This window comes from Onthophagus taurus, chromosome 1, assembly GCF_036711975.1.
Source record: "Onthophagus taurus isolate NC chromosome 1, IU_Otau_3.0, whole genome shotgun sequence".
In the NCBI taxonomy this organism is placed as follows: domain Eukaryota; kingdom Metazoa; phylum Arthropoda; class Insecta; order Coleoptera; family Scarabaeidae; genus Onthophagus; species Onthophagus taurus.
In genome coordinates this window covers 18736742-18760187 of record NC_091966.1, presented here as the reverse complement: position 1 = coordinate 18760187, position 23446 = coordinate 18736742, and the positions used below count along the sequence as shown (strand labels likewise).

Genomic DNA, 23446 nt, shown 5'->3' with positions numbered 1-23446 from the left:
CAATTATAAGTTCAAAAAAACTAATTTTCTAGATTTTCAAAATGCTCCCGCCTCGATTTTGACATAATTGTATCTTGCGTATTGTCGGTCTAACGATTCGACGTTATTCCAGCGGAGATATTTAGGTAATACAATTTCTAACTCGATTTATTTTCTACTGCCTCACGAAACCTTACTGGTGTATTATACAGATAGAATTTGTGTGAGGTCAGGTGACCTGGAAGGTTTTAACCAAAATAAAGTAAACAATCCAAATTATAATGTACAATGGACATTGTACATTGTAAGTTACTATCAGCTACAGAACATTTAGTGTAAAAGAACAAAAAATAAAGAAACAAAATAAAAAATCTAAAATAATTGAATTAAACTTAATTGTTTGATAACGTTTTTCTTTTAAAACTAATTTAATATAACTATTAATTTACACCATTATTAAAAAAGAACCACTTACTACAGCATAGCAGTGATCACTGCTCGAGAAATAGCAAATCAAGAGGGACATAGCGTAGTTTATACTATTAACCTAGCTACAATGCGTCAAAAGTTGTAATACATATTCCGAAGGTACTAAAACGTTAAAAAATAACGAAAATAATTTTTTTTTTCATAAATTATAAGCGATCGTGAAAATTTGTTCAAGTAAAAGTTATGTGAAATTATGCTGTCTACCCAACTGAAGAAAAAAAAATTATAGATTTAAAAAAATAGCGAAACTAGTACTCACATCCGGTATAACCGGAAGTACAAAGAGAATGATTTCATGTCGTAATAATCCGATTTAACGGCCTAATTATGCATTCCAAATGGTTTTCTTATATCACTAATAATAAAAAAAATATGGGGGTGAGCCACTTCTCAGGGACACCCGGTATACAGTATGTTTAGCAATTGGCGAATAATATATACGTAGCGACATTCTTCGACCAACTCTGAATCGAAAATCTTAATGTTAAAATGTTGTATCATGCTTCGTATGGTTTCAGGAAACATTTAAAAGAAACGTAAGTACACTGTGTCAGTTAATTATCGCACCCGAAGTCATCATTGCAAGTATGCAACCAATATCACAGTATTCGTATTGCAATATGCAAGGTCTATAGAACATAAGGTTACGATAATTAATTAACACACTGTATGTGGCAACATTGTATACTTGTAGTAGGTACCGTAATATTTTTTGAATTTCAATCTACGAAAACAATAAAACTTCTACGAAATATTTATTATTGTCGAAATAATGCATATTGAAAAATAACAACACACAATTAATTTTTTAAAATTACTAACTACTCAAACTGTCTACTATATTGCCAAATGTGTTTTTCATGAAGATATGATAATGAAAAAATTTTAAAAACGAACTTTAAAGCTAAAGAAAATAACTTTAACAAAAAAACTAGTTTTCAAAATCCTTTTTATTCTAAATTACAGCTTATTTATCAATAGATTATCCGAACTTTGAAAACCTCATGAAGACGTATCGAACGAAGAATGTCACTACGTGTATCCGCTTTTATTAAACACCCTGTATATAATTTGTATTCATATCAATAAAATATCATAGAAATAAAGATATGATAAAATTAAATAAATAAAACATAATAATTATATTAAATTTTGAAATATGTATACCTATATGAATTATAAAAGAATTGAAACAGAAACATTTCATAATCTTGTTAGAAGGGATATTAAATTGTATTTTAAATCCATAAAATATTTAAAAAAGGGCAATGTACGATAATTTATGGTAATTTGCATTCATGATTCGCACTACCAAGTACAAAGACGGGTACAAAATGGTTGTGTATGCAACGTATACCTCCAAAAAGAGATCGGTATCGTACAAAAAAAAACACAACCCAAACAAGAAACTATACTATTAGAAACTGCTTCGTACAGATTTCATAGAGAGACATAGATGAAGAGTAAAAAAAGTCGAAACGTACCTTTGTGAATCTGCGATGCTCGACGCATCTCACAGGTCGGAAGTAAGAGCAAGCCGCCGGTCTTGCTCTAATCGTAGAGTACTTACAATGCACTTGCCCCAGACCAACACCACCAACACTATCGGCTATTGGTCACAAAGAATATTAAACCAATCCAATCCTTGCAAACACTATAATCAAATCTGTTCTAAGGATTGCGGTCCGACCGGTTCGATAAAGTCGCAATCTACAACCATTTTGATAGTAACATAACCTCAAAAAATTTCAACACCGAAACGATAAAAACAGAAAAAATGAAACTTAATATTTCACGATATCAAATTGAACCTTCACATACTTAAACATATATCAATAATCATCTCAATAAGAAACTAAAATGTATTAAAAAATATAAATTTCTTTTCTTAACCTAACAAAACAGAAACGCCACGACTTTATCGAATTGGTAAGACTTTCAAAACACACCAGATGGCGTTTAACACAAAAAGCGGGCAATTTAAACAGACTTGAATTCCCCTTACAAGTCTTTGTGATACACAATTTCTAGTTTAAAGACGAGACATCTTTCTCGTTAAGGAATAATCGAGATGTTACACACCTTAGAAATAACTTGTTTATATCGTTTGGCTGGTTTGGTTGAAAAGAAAGAATAGTAAAAAGGTTTAAATTAGAAGAGTAATGGTGTGTAACGATGGTATGGTGTATAATTAGAATAGGCGTTTGTAAAAAGCGATTTTAATTGGGCGTGGCATGATTTACTCATAATCTATTTCTAGGGCAAAAAGTAATTCGATTAAAAAATTGTATATGAAATTAATAAGAATAGTTTTGATGGCTATAATTAGAAGTTTTTTTTGTTGTTAAGGTTATTTAAACAATTTTATTAATAGAAATACGATAATCTTGTTAGAAAGTTACTCTTAAAAAGTTTAGCCAATACTGTTCCAAACATTATATGCGTTTAAATTATATATGTTGTAATTGTAATTATCTTCATCAATTGAATGCCATCTCCTATCTGCCAGATTATTTATGAGAATATATCACATATACGGGTGTCTCAAAAAAATGTACTCACACTTTAACTGTCGCTAACATGCTGTTTGTATTGCAGGTGTAATTAATTAATCACAGCATGACAGGAAATCAACTTAGTTTGGAAGAGAGGAAATTTATCCTGAATTGTTATTGAAAGACCGAAAACGCCATTGAAGTGCAAAGACGATGCAGAAGGGAATTCGCAAACCGCCACCAAGCGACGGACCATTGTTCGCATAAGAGACAAATTTGAAGCAGATGGAACAGTCAACAAGAAACCTTTTTTTCCACGGACATCTACTAGCCCTGGAAAAGAAGAGCAGGTGCAGGAAACACTCCTTCGATCACCACAGAAATTTCTTCGAGGAACACACATCTCAAAATATAGCGTCTATCGTATCATGAAGCTTCTACACTGGAAATGTAGGTAATCCATACTCTCAACGAAGATAATCCTGACCGGAGAGTGCAATTCTGTGGTACCTGGCAAATTGTGCAAAAGATGAAGAACATCCTTTAAATTAAATGTTTCCATTAATCGCCATAATTGCACGTACTGAAGCCCTGTAAATCCTCATGTAACACTTGAACATCATGTAAACTTACCAAGAGTAACAGTGTGGTGTGGGATATCCGGATTGGGCATCAAAAGACCATTTTTTTTAATGGAACTGTCACTGGTGAGAGATACTTCAACTTGCTTCATTCAGAAGTTAGTCGGTCCACAAATTTCAAGGATGTTTGGTGATGTCGACGAGATTTACGTTCAGTAAGATGGAGCACCTCTCCACTAACCATCGCATATGTACGAACTCACATCGATGCAGCTTTTCCAGACACTTGGACGAAGGGGTACCATTGAATACCCTGCGCGTTCCCCAGACCTCACGCCCATGGACTTCTTTTTGTGGGAATATCTCAAAAACAAAGTTTATCGCACCAAACCAAGAACAATCGATGCATTAAAATTGTAAATTGAAAGACAATGTCGCGATATTCCTAATAACCTGTTTCGTAACGTTTGCAAATCCCTTGGTGCGCATTATCAGCGTTGTCTGAACAATAATGGGCATCAATTTGAATATTTGCAAACATGATTCTTCAATCACATTTGCCTTCTGTATTCGAAGCCATTCCATTTTATTCTATATTCATAAATAATGTTTTTCTCGTCATTCGAAATGTGAGTACATTTTTGATACACCTGTATAAGGGGCCAAAATACGTCGATTTAACATATCTAATCTATACTACTTTACTATACTTTCTTTATTCCTTATAAACGAAGTAAGCATAAAGTCAAAAGCTCGAAAGAGAGTAACGTTATAAAGATTTATCTATATTTAATGATCTGGTGAAGGAAAGTCTCTTTGTATAATATGGTCAAAAAGTACAGTTTGAAAGAAAACAATCTTAAGGTATTTTGGGAATAAATAATAGTGTTAACAAATCTAAAAAAAAATACAGCCAAACATTATCAGAATAATGATCAGATATAATATCACCATAGAATGGTAAACAATCGCATTAACAAAGATACTGTAGTTTGCATTATTGCCATGTTTGAAGATACACAAAAGTAACTTATCAAAACTGCGTAGAAGTTTATTTTCAATTCAAGTTAATTAGCCTCGTTAAAGCTTTTCATGCAGATACGCTGTATCTGAAGCCCAAGATTATTATATGCGAGATAAATTTCACAAAAAGATTGATGTATGGCCAAGAAGATAAAGCAGGACGTCTAAGATATGATCGTTTTGGAAAGGAATTCTACAGTTTCCAAAGTATACCATTTGCAACTCAAACGTAACACAATGTCATGGATCAATTTTGAGGAAATAAACTCTAGTACTAGACCATAGTAAGGTTTGAATTTGCACTGTTTGTGCCTTTTTGTCACTAGAGCAGCTGAAAATACAACCGGTTAACTCGAGAGGTTCGTAGCCATTGAATTTTTTCTTTCTGCCTTTCTGTGATACAGGTTGCACGGAATGGCTCTTAATTCCTTGCCAATCCTTGTTGTGTATAGTGGTGTCCAAGTTTCAAACAATATCTCCGTTGCAGTTGAAGTTTTGGAATTGGCCTGAATGTTCTTTATTATGATGTTAGCCTCCTCATGAATTGGATCTTTACCAGCAATTTGATCTACCTTAAAGGGGTTCTTCTTCGTAACCCTGAAGATCAACAGACGGTCCTACATCTTTCGATATTCTCGTGATAAAAAAGGCACCATTTAAGTATTTATTTTGGGATATTATTAATATCATTATACAGGTTTTTTCATGAGTTCCGAAAAACATGTGCTCAATTCTCAAAGGTATCCGAGATACAGCCAGTTAATGCATAAACTGATTTATTTAAATGTACATAAAATATAGAAATTCGGACTTTGCTGATATGGTGTTTTGTTACGGTTTCTGCAATGGAAACCTGAGTTTTCTAACCGAGTGCTACCAGATTCAAGAGGATTTACTCGAACATTCAACAGATTGCATAAAACCGGTTCTGTTCTAAGAACAAGTATTCATTCTCAACGTGCAGGTGTGCAAACTGTGAATGAAGTTGAACAAATTCTTCAGTCGGTCGAACACAGTCCATCTACCAATACAAGAAGACTTTATGCTCGTCTAGGTGTTCCTCATGTAAAAGTATGGAGAACATTGCGTACTCATACAACACCTTGAACCAACAGACTTTGCCAGGAGATTGAAATTTTGTGGATGGGTAATATTGCGCGTGATGAGCTAATCACTCGTATTACGCCCAGTGCTGTACGAATCAAGGCACATCAGAATAAATTACGCAGCACAGAGCGTGATATCTTCAAGAGATCAGCCAAGTGCATCGAGTTAGGCGGTGTGATATTCGAACCCTTCCTTTAAGGGGGGAAGTACATTTAGACGAGCTAAAATAAGCGTATTTTCAAGTTATTTTTTCATGAAGTTGAAATTAGTTTCAAACCTTTTTGATACCCACTACTATTTAGTGATGCTTTGTACTATAAAAATATGTATTCACATATTCTAATACTTTTATAGGCGAACGGCAAATAGTGATCAGATAGGGGAACGTTACGGAGTGAGCGGTTCCGTTTCAAACATTCTAGCATTCGCTACAGTGGTTAGAATTACTTGCGAATGCATTTAAATTGTTTCCAACATTCATATCTTCTATGTGAACCAAAAAAAAGTTTAAAAAAGCTAAACATTTAAAAAATACAGGTGTTTTAAAATAATGTTATAACTTTTTAAGAAAATATTGATATATAAATTAATAAAAAAGTAATTTTTTAAAATAACTTATGTATACTTAGAGGTTCAAATAGAAGGGGATATTACTATTTATATGTGTAACAAATTTAATGAAAATCGGTCAAGTAGTTTATTAGTTATCGTGCTTATAAGGTGTAAATACATTGATTTGAGAAAAAGCGCGTTAAAGTTTCAAATCGTAAAACCAAATTTTTTTCAATCACCAATAACTTGTTGGCTAGTACCCGGACCATTTAACAGACCTTCAGCTTCTTCATAAAATTCACTTTCGATCGCCAACTTGTCTTTTTGTGCTTTTCGAGCTTCTTTAAACACAGATTCGTTACGTCGTTCCTGTCGAGTAATTCGATGTTCGTCCATTTGTTCAGCGTATATTTTGGCTTGCCTTCCAATAATTAGATCTAATTTACTCATTATTTCCAATATGCTACTGCGTTCTTCATTAAATAAACTAGCCGCAATATATGTACTAATTTCCACTATTTTTAAGCCAGAATTCAGGTGCTTTGGAGCCAATCGCCAAATAGTAGAGTTGAAACTTTCATTGGCATTTTGAGTGTGCCCCCCCAAACATCTTATTAATAAATTTTCTTGGGAAAAATCTTCATAAATTGAATATATGTGTTTCTGAATATCTGGATGCAATGGCACTGGATACTTCATCAAGGAATCCGACCTATTTGATTTAGCTTTTTGCCACTTGCACCAGCTCTCGGATCCTGACGGACAATATTGGTGATTTGGATGTTCATCTGTAGAGCACATGTGGTAATAAGTAGCCATTATCGCTTTTTTCATGTCCTCTGCACTGTTTCTATTTCTACGGATAGCAAGTCGTAAGTTTTCTGATTAAAGTATCTGTTAATTTTCCTTTTCCGCCAAGTTTGTATGTTTCTTTTATGTTTCGTAGTCGGGAGCCCATCCTCTTTTCAACATGTCCAATTTTTCATTTTCATGTCATTTCACGTGATCATGCGTGAGTCACGTGAATCACGAGTGAGTCACATAGTTTATATGTATGATTTTCACGAAGAACACGCACCGGGAAAATACGCTATTTTAACGGAAGTACTTAGAATTTCGCTTTAAAATTTTGCTATCACATTCTTAAGATGTTCAGGCAACTTTTTATGGAAAAAAAAAATTTTGAGTTTTTTGACGGTTCTAAATGAATTTCCCCCCTTAAAGTCCGAATTTCTATATTTTATGTACAGGGTGTCTAAATTTCGATGGGTTTGCAGGGTATCTCAGTTATTATGAAAGATAGAAAGTTGCGGCTGTCGCGAACCTGAGCTACTTTTTTGTGAAAATTACAATGGCGCAAACCAAATTTTCATAGCCCCCTTCGTTTTTGATATACAGGGAGTGTTTGAAATTTACGATTTTCAGACATTCCTGTATCTCGGCTATCCGGAAACTTAGTAAAATAGTAAAAGCGGGTTCTAATAGATTTCTTCACGTGGAATCCAATGCTGCACGTAGAATTTTTCTAGTCATCACGGTTTTTGAGTTATAAAGAGTTAAGTATTTTAGAAGTTGAGTATTCAGTATTTGAGCAACTTAGTTTGAAACGTAGTAAAATAGTAAAAACGGGTTCTAATAGATTTTTTCACGTGGAATCCAATGGTGCACGTAGAATTTTTCTAGTCATCACGGTTTTTGAGTTATAAACACAACTCAAATACTGAATACTCAACTTCTAAAATACTTAACTCTTTATAACTCAAAAATCGTGATGACTAGAAAAATTCTACGTGCACCATTGGATTCTACATGAAAAAATCTATTAGAACCCGTTTTTACGTTTCCGGATAGCCGAGGTACAGGAGGTGTCTGAAAATCGTAAATTTTGAAACACTCCCGGTATATCAAAAACGAAGAGGGTTATGAAAATTTGCTTTGCGCCATCGTAAGTTTCACAAAAAAGTAGCTCAGGTTCGCGAAAGCCGCAACTTTCTATCTTTCATAATAACTGAGATACCCTGCAAATCCATCGAAATTTGGACACCCTGTACACATTTAAATAAATCAGTTTATGCATTAACTCGCTCTATCTCAGTTACCTTTGAGAATTGAGCACATGTTTTTAGGAACTTTTCTGCTTAAAATGAACAAATCTATAACATATTAACGTATGTACCATTCCTCATGAAACAGCCTGTATGTAGAAGCTTGAATTTGCAATCTACATTATACATTAGAATCCAGTTTATCGTAGATTTAGTTTAGAAACTTTTATCACTCTTAAATAATATTGATAAAAATCACCGTTTTCGTGTTAAATGCAAAAGTGTTGGATTCCGATTTCAATATTAGCACTAAAAAAAAAGAAATTTAAGTTTTTGAACATTTCCTTTAGTATTTTTTATTACTTGTCTTGTTATTTTATGTACTTTTTTTATTATTCCTGTTAGCGTTGTCGGTTTTTTGTTTATTTTTTGTTGATTTTTAATTTATTGTTTTTGGATTTTATTAAAGCAACTAAAACAAATTAAAAATGGATTTAACTAAATCTACATTTGGAAATGTTGCATACATAATAGTTATGACCGGCTCAAATCGATTTTCACTTGTCATTGCCAATTCAGATTATTATTTTTTTTTAGTTTTATTATTGAATAACTGCATTTAATACGAAAACGGTGGTTTTTATTAATATTCTCTAAGAGTGATAAAAGTTTCTAAACTAAATTTACTATTAAACACTGCAAAATAAATGTAGGGTTATGATAGAATAAAAAAGTTCGTAGCAAACAAATTTTAGGAACAGCTGTATAGCATTATTCCCGCGGACTGATCCAACTCAAAAATTGCCTAATGATTTTACGTGATATTAGTTTACACTGTACCAAATTTCAACGTTTTACCATAAATAGTGTTTAAGATATTTAGAAAAATGTGTTATAATTTCTTAAGTTTGATGGCCTGTATCTTTGCAATTTGAGGACTCGATACGTGGTTACGTTTATTCCCCTAGTCACCGAAACACTCTGTAGATTCAAAATCCACAACGTATCGTAGGTGATCTTTAAGATGATTATCCACAAATTAATCCTTGCTCTTGGAATCCAACATGACACAAACTCCTTTGTAGTCTCCATTGTGATTAAGACAGCTTATTTTGCTTTTGTGTTATTTAATTGGCTCATAAATGAATTGTACAGGTGTCCGGAAATGACGTGTACAACGGATGAGACCTCAAGTACCTTGATCAAAAATATGATGATTTAACTCAACTTATCTATATACAAAATTGCGTAGTTTAGCCGCTAGATGGCTTTGAAAATTCATGATGAATCGAAGATAAAACGCAAAATGAAAAATACGAATAACGCTGTCAAGTTTAAGTGACATAAACTGATTTTGTTTTTTTAAATTAATTATACCTGGCCAACTATTTAAAAAAACGTTATTAGTGTTACCTTACATGTTTACATCACTCATTCGCGCTTGGGGATTTAGAAAATATTTTTTATGGCTAAACCGTTTACCCAACTGAAATTTTGTAAGAAAATAGTTTCTAAATTAAAGTAAGTATTCAGAAGAAAAATGGTAGTGTCTATACAGGGGTTAAAGAAATATGGATGCTTAATTTATTGTGACAAAGTTTTTAAACACCCTATAATTTTCGAAGTTAGAGTTTATTCCACAAATAGCTGTAGTCCACTACAAACGCATGAAATAAAATCCATCGAGGACTCTTCGACTTATTTAAAAAAATTTAAAAAGAAATATTATTTCTAAAGCCCTCTAGCGGCTAATCTAAACAATTTTGTATATAGATAAGTTGAGTTAAATCATCAAATTTTTGGTCAACATACTTGTGGTCTTCCGTTGTACACGTCATTTGCGCACATCTGTATTTGAATGAGATATTTTATTTTTTTTAATGTAAGTGGCAATATGAGAATATTAATAAAAACAGCTTAGAATCCTACAGCAGTGTAATGATTTCGATACAACTCTGGATAGTAGAAACATGACAAGGACGGTACCTAAATTGTGCTTCAGAAATTATGTATTCATCGATTTCTTCTTTGATACCTTCTGAGTGTGTAGCAAAACTATGAAACATATTAGATAAGAAACAGATTATTAGACAAAACTAGATAAGAAGAAATATTTTATTGTAACAAAAATTTTGCACTTGTTATGTGTTTGGGTAAAAATGTCCAGAGCAAGTGTTGCTTCAACTGTCATGAATATATTCTTTTACCATTACCACATATTGCTATTCCATGTAATGTTTTTTAATGTTGTTTTTTTTTTGGCTATTCAACTTAAAAATAGAAGATTCTGAAAGGCCATGTCGGCACAATGTCATTAGTATATGGTACACTGAATCGCCTATTCAGTTAATCAAGCTGAATCAAGCTTCAAGATTAATGAAGAAACGGAGATTTTGATTTGTGTTTTTCTGGATATAGAATTGAACTTAATAATTGAATTCTATTTAGTATGCTACATAGGAGTACTACATACCCCCAATTCATTGGTGTCTTCTAGTTAATTACTTGATAGCGATTGTCGAGGATGTTAAAGATATCTAAAGTTTTATAAGGTTTTTTATTTCTCAGGAAATCATAAACGCAATTTACTTGTGATGTCAGAAATCCTCTCTATTAATCCACAAAGGTCATCATTGTGCCTTTCAGCGAATAAAACAACTTGAGAAAACAACCAGTCCAACAATTCAAGGGGAATAAATCCTATCATGGAACGCGTATTTAAAAAGTCTCCTCCACAAAGGAAGAATTAGAAGTTAATCCTTAAGAAGATTTTACTGATTCTACATGACTATGGTTAGATCTATAATAGCATAAGGAGCTGCAGGAAACTCCAACAGGTCTCAATTCCCAGTAAATTTTCAAATTCAACCAATATCCAGATTGACGTAAACTAATTAAATAAGTACCATTTCATCTGTAATAATGGAATTTCTACTGGGTATACTTCTTTTGAATTTGCATATTGAGAAGGTGACTAGAAAGATCATCTCTAGATACAGGCAGTTTGTCTAAGCTTTTCGTTTCAATATTTTCTTGGGCCGCAGAAGATACAATAAGTACCGATGCGCTGTGATCAATGCAATGAGATACAACTCAAAATATACCCTACTGCCAGAAAGGATTAATAATCACAAGTTCTCCGGAATTTATATTGTCTCTTAGATTATGGTTATTATTATTATTTTACCATTGTCAAAATTACTTCAGATGATAAATACCAATTTATTTGAAGCAGTTTCTCTTTTAGAAAATTCCCTAAGGGAACTAAAAAAATCTTTAAAAGTACTTATTATATATTAAAAGTACTTATAATTGCCAATACAATTAGAAATAAGGCTTTGAAGCTTTATGAAAACTTTGAGAATCAGTCACTACTTCTTCAGCTGAAAAGAAGCAATCCTTTTTCGCGAGCTATGGTTGGTTTTAAATTTTCAAACACATTGGTTAATTATAGATATCACTGTAAAATCTGATCAAACTGAAATCCTTAGTAAATCCAACATTGAATCGTATGTAAAAGCAAGTAGAAGTATGTAGTGATGAAAGTGATATCATTCCAGTTAAGAAGAAAAGATTAATATGTAGTCTACAAGAGAGATAACAGTTTGCAATATCTTCTAGTTAGTTAATTACATATATATGTTAGTTTGTTACATATTTTATTAACAAACTGCCACTTTTATCTATTAGAAAATACATGTACTATTTACTTGCATTCCAATATTAATTTACGTTAAAGCAAATATCTGAATGATGCACATTTTAGACTGTTTTCGATTTACATGATTTACATAGACCAAAATGCGCTGTTTCTATTTCACACACGGTTTTCTGAGGAATCAATTTCAATTTTATTCATTTCAATTTATAATTTTTTAATTTCTTAAATAAATGTTTCATTTATTTATGTTTGTTGTTCTAAAATATAAAATTTTCATAAATATATTATCATTAATAATTTCCCTTTCAGTATAAAGGTGAAAGTACATGCTGAACTTGAGTAAATTTCCAATGAATAGGACGGAATCTCCCTATCTATCTATCCATCTAGATATTTATCTAGAGATTTCAGATATTTAATTTTTTGTATATTATATTAAATTATAGAGATAATTAAATATGTTAAGAATTAAATAAAAATTGTAATAAAGTGGATATGATACTCTTATCATCAATAATGTAAATACTCTAATGTTATCCATTTTTTTTAATTAATTTATATTAATTAGTATTAAGTTATATGTTCACCCATGATTTTACTTAATAAACCACTAATCCTTAAAAAACTATTCATTAATTAATAGACTATCTTACCAAAAAGATAAGATATACAGTATATTTAATAATAATAAAACTTCCACAATAATACAAACCTATTTAAACATTAAACTTATTACAATTAAGAAAACCCATTTATATAAAGTCAGAAAAACACCACCTACCTGAAATTGGTAAAGTAGGATCCAACATTATTTGAGCTACTCCAGGGGAAGCAATACTTAAAGGGGTCTTTCCCTTGCAATTTTTTGCATGAATATCAGCCCCTTTTTCCACTAATAATTTCACCAGTTTTAAGTGACCATTTACAGCAGCATCATGAAGAGGCGTCTCATTATCTAAACCTTTAGCATTAACATTGGCCCCAGCTTGAACCAATTTATATGCAACCTCGTACCAGCCATGGTTACATGCTTCATGTAAAGGTGTCCAACCTAAATAAAAAAATTATTAATTTTTATGTATTTACAATTAATATTTTAGACAAGTTTTATGCTTACCTGCATAATCAGCTATATTAGGATCTGCTCGATGAGCCAAAAGTTTTGACACTTGTTCAACGTCTCCTTTAATAGCTGCTAAATGTAAAGGTGTCTCGCCACGTTCGTTTCTATCTTTATTTCTATTATTATTACTGCTACTATTAGTGCTATTACTAGGGCTTCGACTAGCTTCATTACTTGATGAAGTCATTTGCATTAATAAGGCCATTTGTTGACGTTCGGACATGGGTGTAACTGGCAAAGTCCTGCTTCCACCAGTGTAACTTTTAGGACGCACTGATGAAGGCATCTCGTGAAATATTAAAGCTATGTACGTATCTGGAAATAGAAGCAACAGGCCCCAATAAATAGTGATATAACCTCAAAAACTTTAAAATGGTGAATGCGCGCTTTTAAATTGTTTGAATTTGACGGGTAATAGGTAATTGTTAAAGTAAAGTTGTATAAGTATGTAATTATGAGGGATCTTACCTCGAAAAATATGTGTGTATAAAAATATTTCAAGTTTAATTCAAAAGTATTTACACACGAACATTGACTACCTGTTTTATCTGATGCGTATCCATTCTATTACGTGCACGTATTGTGTCTGAATTAAAACAGAGATGGCAGGATGGTTCAAAGAATTAATTCTTATTTAAGAATTTTTTAGAAAGGTTTAACAATTTCATATTATTTTTATTAAACTGAATTACTGTTTGTTTAAAATTATAATTATGTTTTAATAAACTAACCTAAAAAATGACATTACGTCATCTTGACACATAAAATTGAGGTTATGTAGAATTACGATTTTTAAACCATTTAATTTATTTCTTTTAAGTTAATAATTTAATTACAGGTATTCATTAATACAGAATCAAGACAAATTAATTTTGTTTAAACTCTCAAACAAAAAAGTAAAGATTTCTTCCAAATCAACTCTAATGACTTTGTACAAAGTTATACAAAAAGAATAATATTTCTTATAACTCAAGTATTTAGTATTCCTTAATCATAAAGACTAAATCGAGAGGTAACCTAAGATTAAAATGCCTCTGTGTATAGATAGGTGTGGCATTAAGGTTATTGGAATTAATGTACTACTTGTTCAGATTGAGATATACAGTGATTCAAAAAACCGCTGACAGACTTCTAGGGCAGGTAATACATCAAAAATTAAGATGAACAGTCTTAATATACATGGGGTCGCAAATGCCTCCTTAACGAGATATAGCGAGTCAAAGTTTCTTTAAAATTAAATATTATCTGCAATAAAAAGCCCTTTCTTAAAAATATTTTCAACTCCACTGCTAATTTTATCAAACGGAATAGTATTTTCGTGTAAAGTGATCGATTATTTATTATAATAATAATAATAATAAATGCCTTTATTAGAAAAGCTTAATTGTATAAAAAAAACATACAAAAGAAAATAGGCGAGTTCCAGCTTGTACTAGCTAGTACAGCTACTCTAACTAACCTAAGAAACAAAAAAAGAAAACCATGACTCGGCCAAAAATTACAAAGCAACAGCTAGATACAACAACAAGATTGCAAAACATATCAGATCAGCGTTTGCCCCCATGTAGACATTGTTCAAGAAAACAAGAATTTTTCGGTGTAAATTTAAACCTTCCTAGCGAGAACCCCTTGCAATTATCGTCCACCTCATTATATTTCGAAGTTATTTGAAATATGTATAACCTCTGAAATAAAGACAAACGATAGAAGGGTGGCGACAGTCTTCCGCGAAATCGCGTATTTATTCGGTGGACATCATTTCGGAAAGTTATCAGTTGGTAGAGATACTGTGGTTCCTTATAGTTTATAATTTTATAGTATAGGAACAAACACTGCACTTTCCTACGATGATACATATTTAGCCATCCCGCATTCTTCAGTTTATAAGATATTCTGTTATATTTTCTAATTCCATATTTATACCGAAGACACCAATTTTGCACTCTTTGAATACGTGTTACATCGCTAACGTCAATGCATGGATGGTAGACCTCAGCACAATAAGTGAATTGAGCCAAAACAGAGGCTTCGCACAACATCTTTTTCAGATGAATACCAAGGTAGTGTCGATAAGGAAACAACATCCTCAGATGATAATAAGCCCTGGATATACAGTTGGAGACATGCTTCTTATAGCGAAAACTGTTGTCCATAATCATACCCAAATTCTTTACCTCACTAACCAAAGGAATGTTACAACCATCAATTTGCAAATCAATACTTTCCCGAAAACCATTACATATAGCGGAATTTCTAAAAAGTATAGCATTGGATTTACTCGGATTAAGATGTAGACCGTATTCCCGAGCCACTTTATGAATGTAATCAAGGTCTTTTTGCATAGTCGTAATACCCAACGCGAAGTCGCGTGGATCAAAGGAAACATACATCTGCTAGTCATCCGCATACATATGGTACTCACAATGATTTAACCCCCTAACGATTTGAGATGTATATAAAGAAAATAGAATAGGCCCTAAAATAGTACCTTGTGGTACACCCTTGCTCAAACAGCGAAATTCAGACAAAGCATCACCGATTCTAACCGACTGATGCCTATTACTTAAATAATTTTTAATTAAGTTTAAAGCGGATTCACTGAAGCCAATATACTTTAACAATTCCACAAGCAAGTCATGACAAACACTATCAAAAGCTCTACTAAAATCCAACAAGACTACCAACGTACATAATCCTTTATCTCGAGCTTGTAAAATATCATTAGTTACCTTGAGAAGAGCAGTACCGCAGCTATGGTTTCTACGAAAACCAGACTGATGCTTCGGTAAAATATTATTAAGTTGAACAAATTGATGCAACTGATTAAACATAATTCTTTCCAGAACTTTAGATAAAATTGGCAGTATGCTAATCGGCCGCAGATCTTTAGGCTCAGATGGGTCACGTTTTTTTGGGATAGGAACCACAATTGACAACTTCCAACAGTCAGGTACTTCCGAAGTTTCAATGCAAACATTGAGTAAATGTGTCAAGTAGGGTAATATAAATGGAAGACACATATTCAACATACTCATACTGATATTATCAGCACCGGCAGCTCTAGAAGAAATTGAGGAAATAGCTTTTATTACATCAGTTTCGGATACAAAGACAAACTTAAAATTAGTTTGAATCAAATTTAAAGGCGGTAAGTCGTTAAAACTGAAACGCGTTGCAAGGTTCAAAGAAGGGACTGAATCAATCAAGTGAGCAGAGAATTCATGAAACAGATTAATAAATGGACCATCCACGTTCAGAAGATCGATGTTCAGGTCACCCAAACAAAAAATGTTTTCGGTTTCAGCAACACAAGTAGTGTATACTTCCTCAACACTACTCAAAAAGTTTCTACAATTAATGTGAGGCGGTCTGTATATCCCACCGACAAAAATAGAGGTCTTAGGAAAGAAAAATTGAAGCCAGACCTGCTCAATATCACCACCAACCGCAATAGGTTTATAGTCAAAGTAATCACGGAAGAATATCGCAACACCCCCACCACGATCAGTCCTATCAAATCTGACAATTCTATAACCATCAAATCCAAAATCGTACTCAGTATTTGGATTCAACCACGTTTCGGTCAAAACCAAAACATCAAAATGATTATCACATAATATACTTTTAACATCTACTAATTTAGGCAAAAGCGATCTGACATTCAGATGTGCAAGGCGTATCAAATGCATACAAATAATAAACTAAAGTTATTCTATATACAGACAAAATCAACAAAAAGAAAAAAACAAAATAAAGAACAAAGAGAGGCACGAAATACCTAGTCTCCACTCCGCCGTAACCACATACAGCTACATTTAAGAAGTTTATTCATTTATTTATTTTAATTTATTTTATTTTATTTTAAACGATAAATTGAACTAGAGGTGTTACTTTTCCTCCGTAATTGTTATAAATTAATCAATCTGAGACGTTTCGGGAACACCTCCCATCTTCAGTCTACAAATAGTCACTCGTAATATTATCTACAAAAAAACCACAACAAAAGACCATAAAAATCTCAAATCACACAAAAATACAAAAATTAATCGGTGTCGAATGTTAAAAAAAGTTTACCTCTAATCTTGATATGATGATTTAAAAAACAATATTTTAAAATTTTTGCATATATGTATGTGCGTCACATTGTACAACTGTTTTGAAATACCATTGTACGAAGTTTCAAGGATAATTTTACTACCCAAAAACTGGAATTCGTTCTTCCTTTCTACCACTCCCAATCGTCTTCTATCTATCTCGCTTTATATATTTAATCTATCTAAGATATTCGCGTAATGCGCTCCAATCTTCCCAACATCGGTTTTGAAATTGACTGCGTGATTGATATTTTTTGTTATATAAATTGATTCTAAATTTTTCCTTATTAAGGTATTATTATTTGTATTGAGAATCCTGGGGTTTTCAAAGTCAAATTTGTGGTTTTATAGTACAGAATGTTGACACAATGCTGTTTTATTATTTATTTTGATCTGTTTTGAGTCATATTGATGTTGTTGAATTCGTTTTTTCAGGTGTTGTTTTGATTCTCCAATATAAACTTTATCACAATTCATACAATTTAATTTGTAAACGGTATCGACTTTGTCTATCATCTTAATTTTATCCTTCATATTTGAAATCAATGTGTTTATTTTATTATCATTGTATTTTGCAAATTTAATTTCTTTAAAATCATGATCTCTGAATACTGAAGTTATTTTATTCGTTAATGACGGTATGTATTTAATCTTACAAAACTTGTTCAAATTTGTTATTTTATTAGTTTCGTCATTTATATTTCTATTATCTTGTTCACTATCATTCTTCTGATTATGTTTATCGAAATATTGTGTAATTAATGATTGGCCTTCTGTTTTTTCTTTTGTTTTACTTCTTAAAAAATATTCTTTTTTATATTGTTCTGTAGGTCTCGATATGTGAGAAGTTGTATTGTTATCTTGATTAACATTATCAATAGAATTTTTAATTCTATACCAAGCATCATTGACTAATCTTTTAGGGTAGAAATTTTCTAATAAAATGTTATATAATTGTTTTCTTATTTCTTTTAAGAAGGCATTGTCTGTAACTGAGATAGCTCTTTTTATGTAATTGTTCATGGTATTAATGATTTGGGACTTAGGGTGATTGCTATGAAAATTTAACAATCTATTGCTAGCAATTTCCTTTTTATACCATTTCGTTGCAATTGAGCTGTTGTTTCGATTCATTACCAGAACTATATCCAAAAAGGGTAATTTATCATTATCGGGCATTTCTACTGTAAATTTCAATCGATCATTGTAACTGTTGAATGTGTCCAATAGTTTTGGATATTCATTCTTGGGTAAGATTAGTAACAGATCGTCTATGTACTTAGCAATTAGTATCGGTTTTATTTTGGTTGTTTTTAATTGTGTTGTTATTAAATCGTTCAACACTATACCACTCAAATTCACGCTCAAACTGGACCCCATTGGAAGACCGTAAATTTGTCTGTAATAGTTATTATCCTGTTTGAAATAGCTATTAAACGTGCAAAGTTTAATTCCTTCAATAAACAATTTTTTATTTTTAATTACAGTGTGATCTTCTATATGTTCCCAGTTTGTTTCTACTAATTCTATCATTTTTTGTAAAGGTATGTTTGTGAATAAGGACTGTACATCAAAGCTTACAATATCATATTTAATGTGATTATCCAGATGTAATGATTTTAACTTTTCTTTTAACTCTAATGAATTTTTGATGTCGTAATCATTCATTGAGTTTAGGTTATTCAAAGAACTATTGAGAAATTTTGATAATGCGTATGTGGGTCCATTAATATTATTAACAATTGGTCTCAATGGCTTGTCTTGTTTATGAATTTTAATTAATCCATGAATTCTCGGTGTTATGAAATGTGTTGGTGCCAATTTTAATTTCAGGGGTTTATCTATGTAATTCATTTTTTCAAGTCTTCTTAGGTAATCGTTAATTTTATCAACCAACGGAGGTCCTGGATCTGACCTATTCGTTCTATACGTTTTATTATCATTTAGCAAATTAGTTACAATGATCGATTGAAATTTACAGTAGAAACGCCCGATAATGATAAATTACCCTTTTTGGATATAGTTCTGGTAATGAATCGAAACAACAACTCAATTGCAACGAAATGGTATAAAAAAGAAATTGCTAGCAATAGATTGTTAAATTTTCATAGCAATCACCCTAAGTCCCAAATCATTAATACCATGAACAATTACATAAAAAGAGCTATCTCAGTTACAGACAATGCCTTCTTAAAAGAAATAAGAAAACAATTATATAACATTTTATTAGAAAATTTCTACCCTAAAAGATTAGTCAATGATGCTTGGTATAGAATTAAAAATTCTATTGATAATGTTAATCAAGATAACAATACAACTTCTCACATATCGAGACCTACAGAACAATATAAAAAAGAATATTTTTTAAGAAGTAAAACAAAAGAAAAAACAGAAGGCCAATCATTAATTACACAATATTTCGATAAACATAATCAGAAGAATGATAGTGAACAAGATAATAGAAATATAAATGACGAAACTAATAAAATAACAAATTTGAACAAGTTTTGTAAGATTAAATACATACCGTCATTAACGAATAAAATAACTTCAGTATTCAGAGATCATGATTTTAAGAGCCCACTTTACCAGGTCGGTCAGTTTCTGAGGGGCGCAGACGACGGACGTTCGGAAGCAACGAGGCGGAGTTTATTTTCTACTAGGCCCGACCCTTTATAGATAAAAAAAACATCGTGTTTATTTTATTACGATTCTTTTTCTCGTCGATGTTGTTAATGAAGAAATTAAACGACTTCTTCTAAATATTATTGTTTATTAACACTTTTTCTTAATTACGAATCACAATCAATCTTTTTATTGACTTTCCAATTTATTTATTATTTTAGTTATTTAGCCCACTTTTTTACTACGTTTGTTTTTTTTAAGTATTTTGGTTCACAACAATTTACATTACGCAAATATCAGTTTTTTAATGCTTTTTTTCGATATGAATAGAATATTAATTTTTTAATAGAGAAATTAGAGAAAGAAGTTGAGAACATCTAAGATTATGGGTTTATAATTCAATTGAATGTAAGGCAAAAATCAATTTCAAATGCAATAAATAATTTTGCGACGCATAAAACATTTATATCATTTTGAAACGAAAATAACATTTATAACTTCATTTTATATTAAAATAGATATATTTGCAATACAGGAATGTGAAAAGTTCGGTACAACATTTATAAATTATATCTTTGTTGTATTATTATGCGTTCGTTTGATATACAGGTGTCTCAGAGTAACCGTGTAAGTAATTTTATTTGAAAACACAGGTAGTTACAAAAATTAAAGAAAAAATAGCTGAATAAATGTGGTTCCTTTATGAATATTATTACTTTTCATTCGAACTTTTTTAATATTTCTGTTTAAAAAAATGGACTGCATGGTCTGCATCACCTTGTATAAGTAAATGAAATAATATGTAATACCTAATTAATAATAATATTAAATAATGATTGAAGTATACAAAATATGGCTAATAGTGTAATAAATAAAACAGCCCTGACTAGAAAAATCTTTAGGAAATTTTAATTTGCCATCGTTGAATAGATGTAAGCTCTTGAAATTCGCTGAACACTTCACCTCGACGATGGCATTTTCGTTTTTTATTGTTTCATTTGGACTTGCAACTAAGAATCCATACATCCTACGGATGAATAGAACTCAAGAGTTTGCTGGCAAGTTATATTTACTTTCAAATTTTTTTAATGCAAGTCATTCATAGTCTTGGCCATGTTTAGTGTTATTATTTCTAGCAAATTTCGAGTACAAGATTGATTTAACTTTATTTAAGCAAGACGTGTCATTTCTCATCCTACATACATCACCAAATCTCGATGCAGTTAGGCACAGATACCTTTCTTGGATCCATATCTGATTGGTACTTTAGCTTCTGGTAAGAATTTGTATTTTATTTCTGTTAATGCATCCATCTTGCAAGTTTCCAATAAATTCTTCTTTCTTTTATATTCTTCGTGTGAAATGTCACTCATAAATTATAACCGAATTGCTATCATTACCCTGATCGGCTTTCGCTACCTACCTGAATTACCCTGTATACACGAGTATTTTATTTTATTGTATACAATTATTTTATAGCAGTACCACTCCGGATGATGCATCGTAATTGATGTTGTTCGAGCGTTTAGCGTTTACAGTCTTTATTCAGTCTTTATTTACTTCTCCTGAAGCTGTAACTAAATTAATTCTTCTTTACCTGCGTTCTTCATAGACTGCTATGCCATGTCACTTACGGGTTCTTGATATTTTTGGAATGTTTTTGTTAACATAAATAGTATATCCACACATAACAATAATTCTTCAGCCTGTGTATATCCGGTACCGACAGATAACAGAAACAACAGCAGAGTTTATCTCAATAGACTCTTTGCTTTCTTCAGTGTAAAGCTTCTTTTTTATCCCGCACATAAAACATAAAAGAAATGAGCTGCTAAGCCCTTCTTTTGACTCATTAATAAATTTAATGCGAGTTTTGTTGCAGTTGAATGGATTATTCTCCACCATCAGTATTTGGTTCTGCATCATTTGTATTATTTAACTTATGGTATCGCTTCAAATAATGTATCGTTTTAATTTTTACTGTGATGGTTTATTCTTTTTAAATAAGTCCTTTTTATGTGTATCACAGTTTATACAATAAAATTAATAAAATTTAACTTACCTTTCGGAATGAATACATTTTTCAATTGAATCTCGGACTATAAAATATGAAATTTTAGATTTTATAAAAATTTATATCGTAAATTATTACCGTCTATTACTCCTTTTTCGAGAACATCTTCAAATGCTGAGGGGTAGTTTTTTAGATGAACATACTTACCCATTGTTTATAAAAACTTTACACAAACTAAATTAAACTAACACTATAGTACACAATAAAATAACAACTATTGACTATAAATTCAAAAATTTTGTTAAATTACACAATCATTAGTAGAAAATCACGGAAAATAAAGTTCAAAACGTACTTTTGGAAATGATTATTTTCTCTACCACATTAAAAAGTAATAGATAAAACAAGGAGCTTCGATGAAGAGAGTCGATGTCAGCGCCGCTCAGTCGGCAAGAGGCGGGACTAACGCGGTGGTAATACTTCGTGGGAATCTTGACGGAAAATATTCATTTTTACGCTACCTTTTTGCAATTTTAGCAAATTACAAACTATTCCTTTATAACTAAAAATTTTGAAAAAATTTATTTGAAAAATATTACTATTTTCAAGTATACTATCATGCAAGCTAAAAAAGAACGACCAAATTGTATAATATTGAGGAAAAAAACCCCTTTTTTTGGAAAACTTTAAAAATTTTCACCATGCGTTATGTAGAATTGTTAGAAGAAGCTATGTACAAAATTTCATCCAAATATTTTCATAAATAATGTATGTTTTTTGTAATTTGCCGAGCTGTATGGTAAAGTAGCCTCTTAAAGAAATTAAATTTGCAAAATACAATGATAATAAAATGATACCGATTATTTTATGATAGACAAAGTCGATACCGTTTACAAATTAAATTGTATGAATTGTGATAAAGTTTATATTGGAGAATCAAAACAACACCTGAAAAAACGAATTCAACAACATCAATATGACTCAAAACAGATCAAAATAAATAATAAAACAGCATTGTGTCAACATTCTGTACTATTAAACCACAAATTTGACTTTGAAAATCCCAGGATTCTCAATACAAATAATAATACCTTAATAAGGAAAAATTTAGAATCAATTTATATAACAAAAAATATCAATCACGCAGTCAATTTCAAAACCGATGTTGGGAAGATTGGAGCGCATTACGCGAATATCTTAGATAGATTAAATATATAAAGCGAGATAGATAGAAGACGTTTGGGAGTGGTAGAAAGGAAGAACGAATTCCAGTTTTTGGGTAGTAAAATTATCCTTGAAACTTCGTACAATGGTATTTCAAAACAGTTGTACAATGCGACGCACATACATATATGCAAAGTAATTTTAAAATATTGTTTTTTAAATCATTATATCAAGATTAGAGGTAAACTTTTTTTAACATTCGACACCGATTAATTTTTGTATTTTTGTGTGATTTGAGATTTTTATGGTCTTTGTTGTGTATTTTTTGTAGATAATATTACGAGTGACTATTTGTAGACTGAAGATGGGAGGTGTTCCCGAAACGTCTCAGATTGATTAATTTATAACAATTACGGAGGAAAAGTGGTCTTTTTTTAAAAAAAAAAAAACCTTTATTTTATTTTTTTTTTTTCCTTTCTTTAATCAATTCAGAG

The 23446-nt window shown here is 31.3% G+C and overlaps 2 protein-coding genes and 1 long non-coding RNA gene across 4 annotated transcripts in view; 1 reads left to right on the top strand and 2 right to left on the bottom strand.

The window, feature by feature from the left end:
- The window catches only part of LOC111422764 (ankyrin repeat domain-containing protein 11), a 41548-nt gene extending 27749 nt beyond the window's left edge, over positions 1–13799 (bottom strand). The window contains exons 1-3 of one of the 2 annotated variants that reach the window (XM_023055987.2): positions 13524–13799; positions 13050–13370; positions 12714–12983 (exon numbers count right to left, since the gene is read on the bottom strand). In XM_023055987.2, coding sequence (XP_022911755.2) covers positions 12714–12983; positions 13050–13341 — 562 coding nt within the window. In that variant the 5' untranslated portion in view covers positions 13342–13370; positions 13524–13799. The remainder of the gene's footprint in view (positions 1–12713; positions 12984–13049; positions 13371–13523) is intronic. The other variant, XM_023055996.2, reaches the window with a different exon arrangement.
- Positions 13800–17494: 3695 nt separating this feature from the next.
- LOC139430874 (uncharacterized) lies at positions 17495–19003 on the bottom strand. The gene has a single exon (XM_071198324.1). It carries the CDS (start codon positions 19001–19003, stop codon positions 17495–17497), a length of 1509 nt encoding a protein of 502 aa, XP_071054425.1.
- Positions 19004–19723: 720 nt separating this feature from the next.
- Positions 19724–22152, top strand: LOC139430754 (uncharacterized). The gene is made up of 2 exons (XR_011641134.1): positions 19724–21050; positions 21657–22152. It is a non-coding gene; the product is annotated as an uncharacterized lncRNA (long non-coding RNA).
- Positions 22153–23446: the final 1294 nt, after the last annotated feature.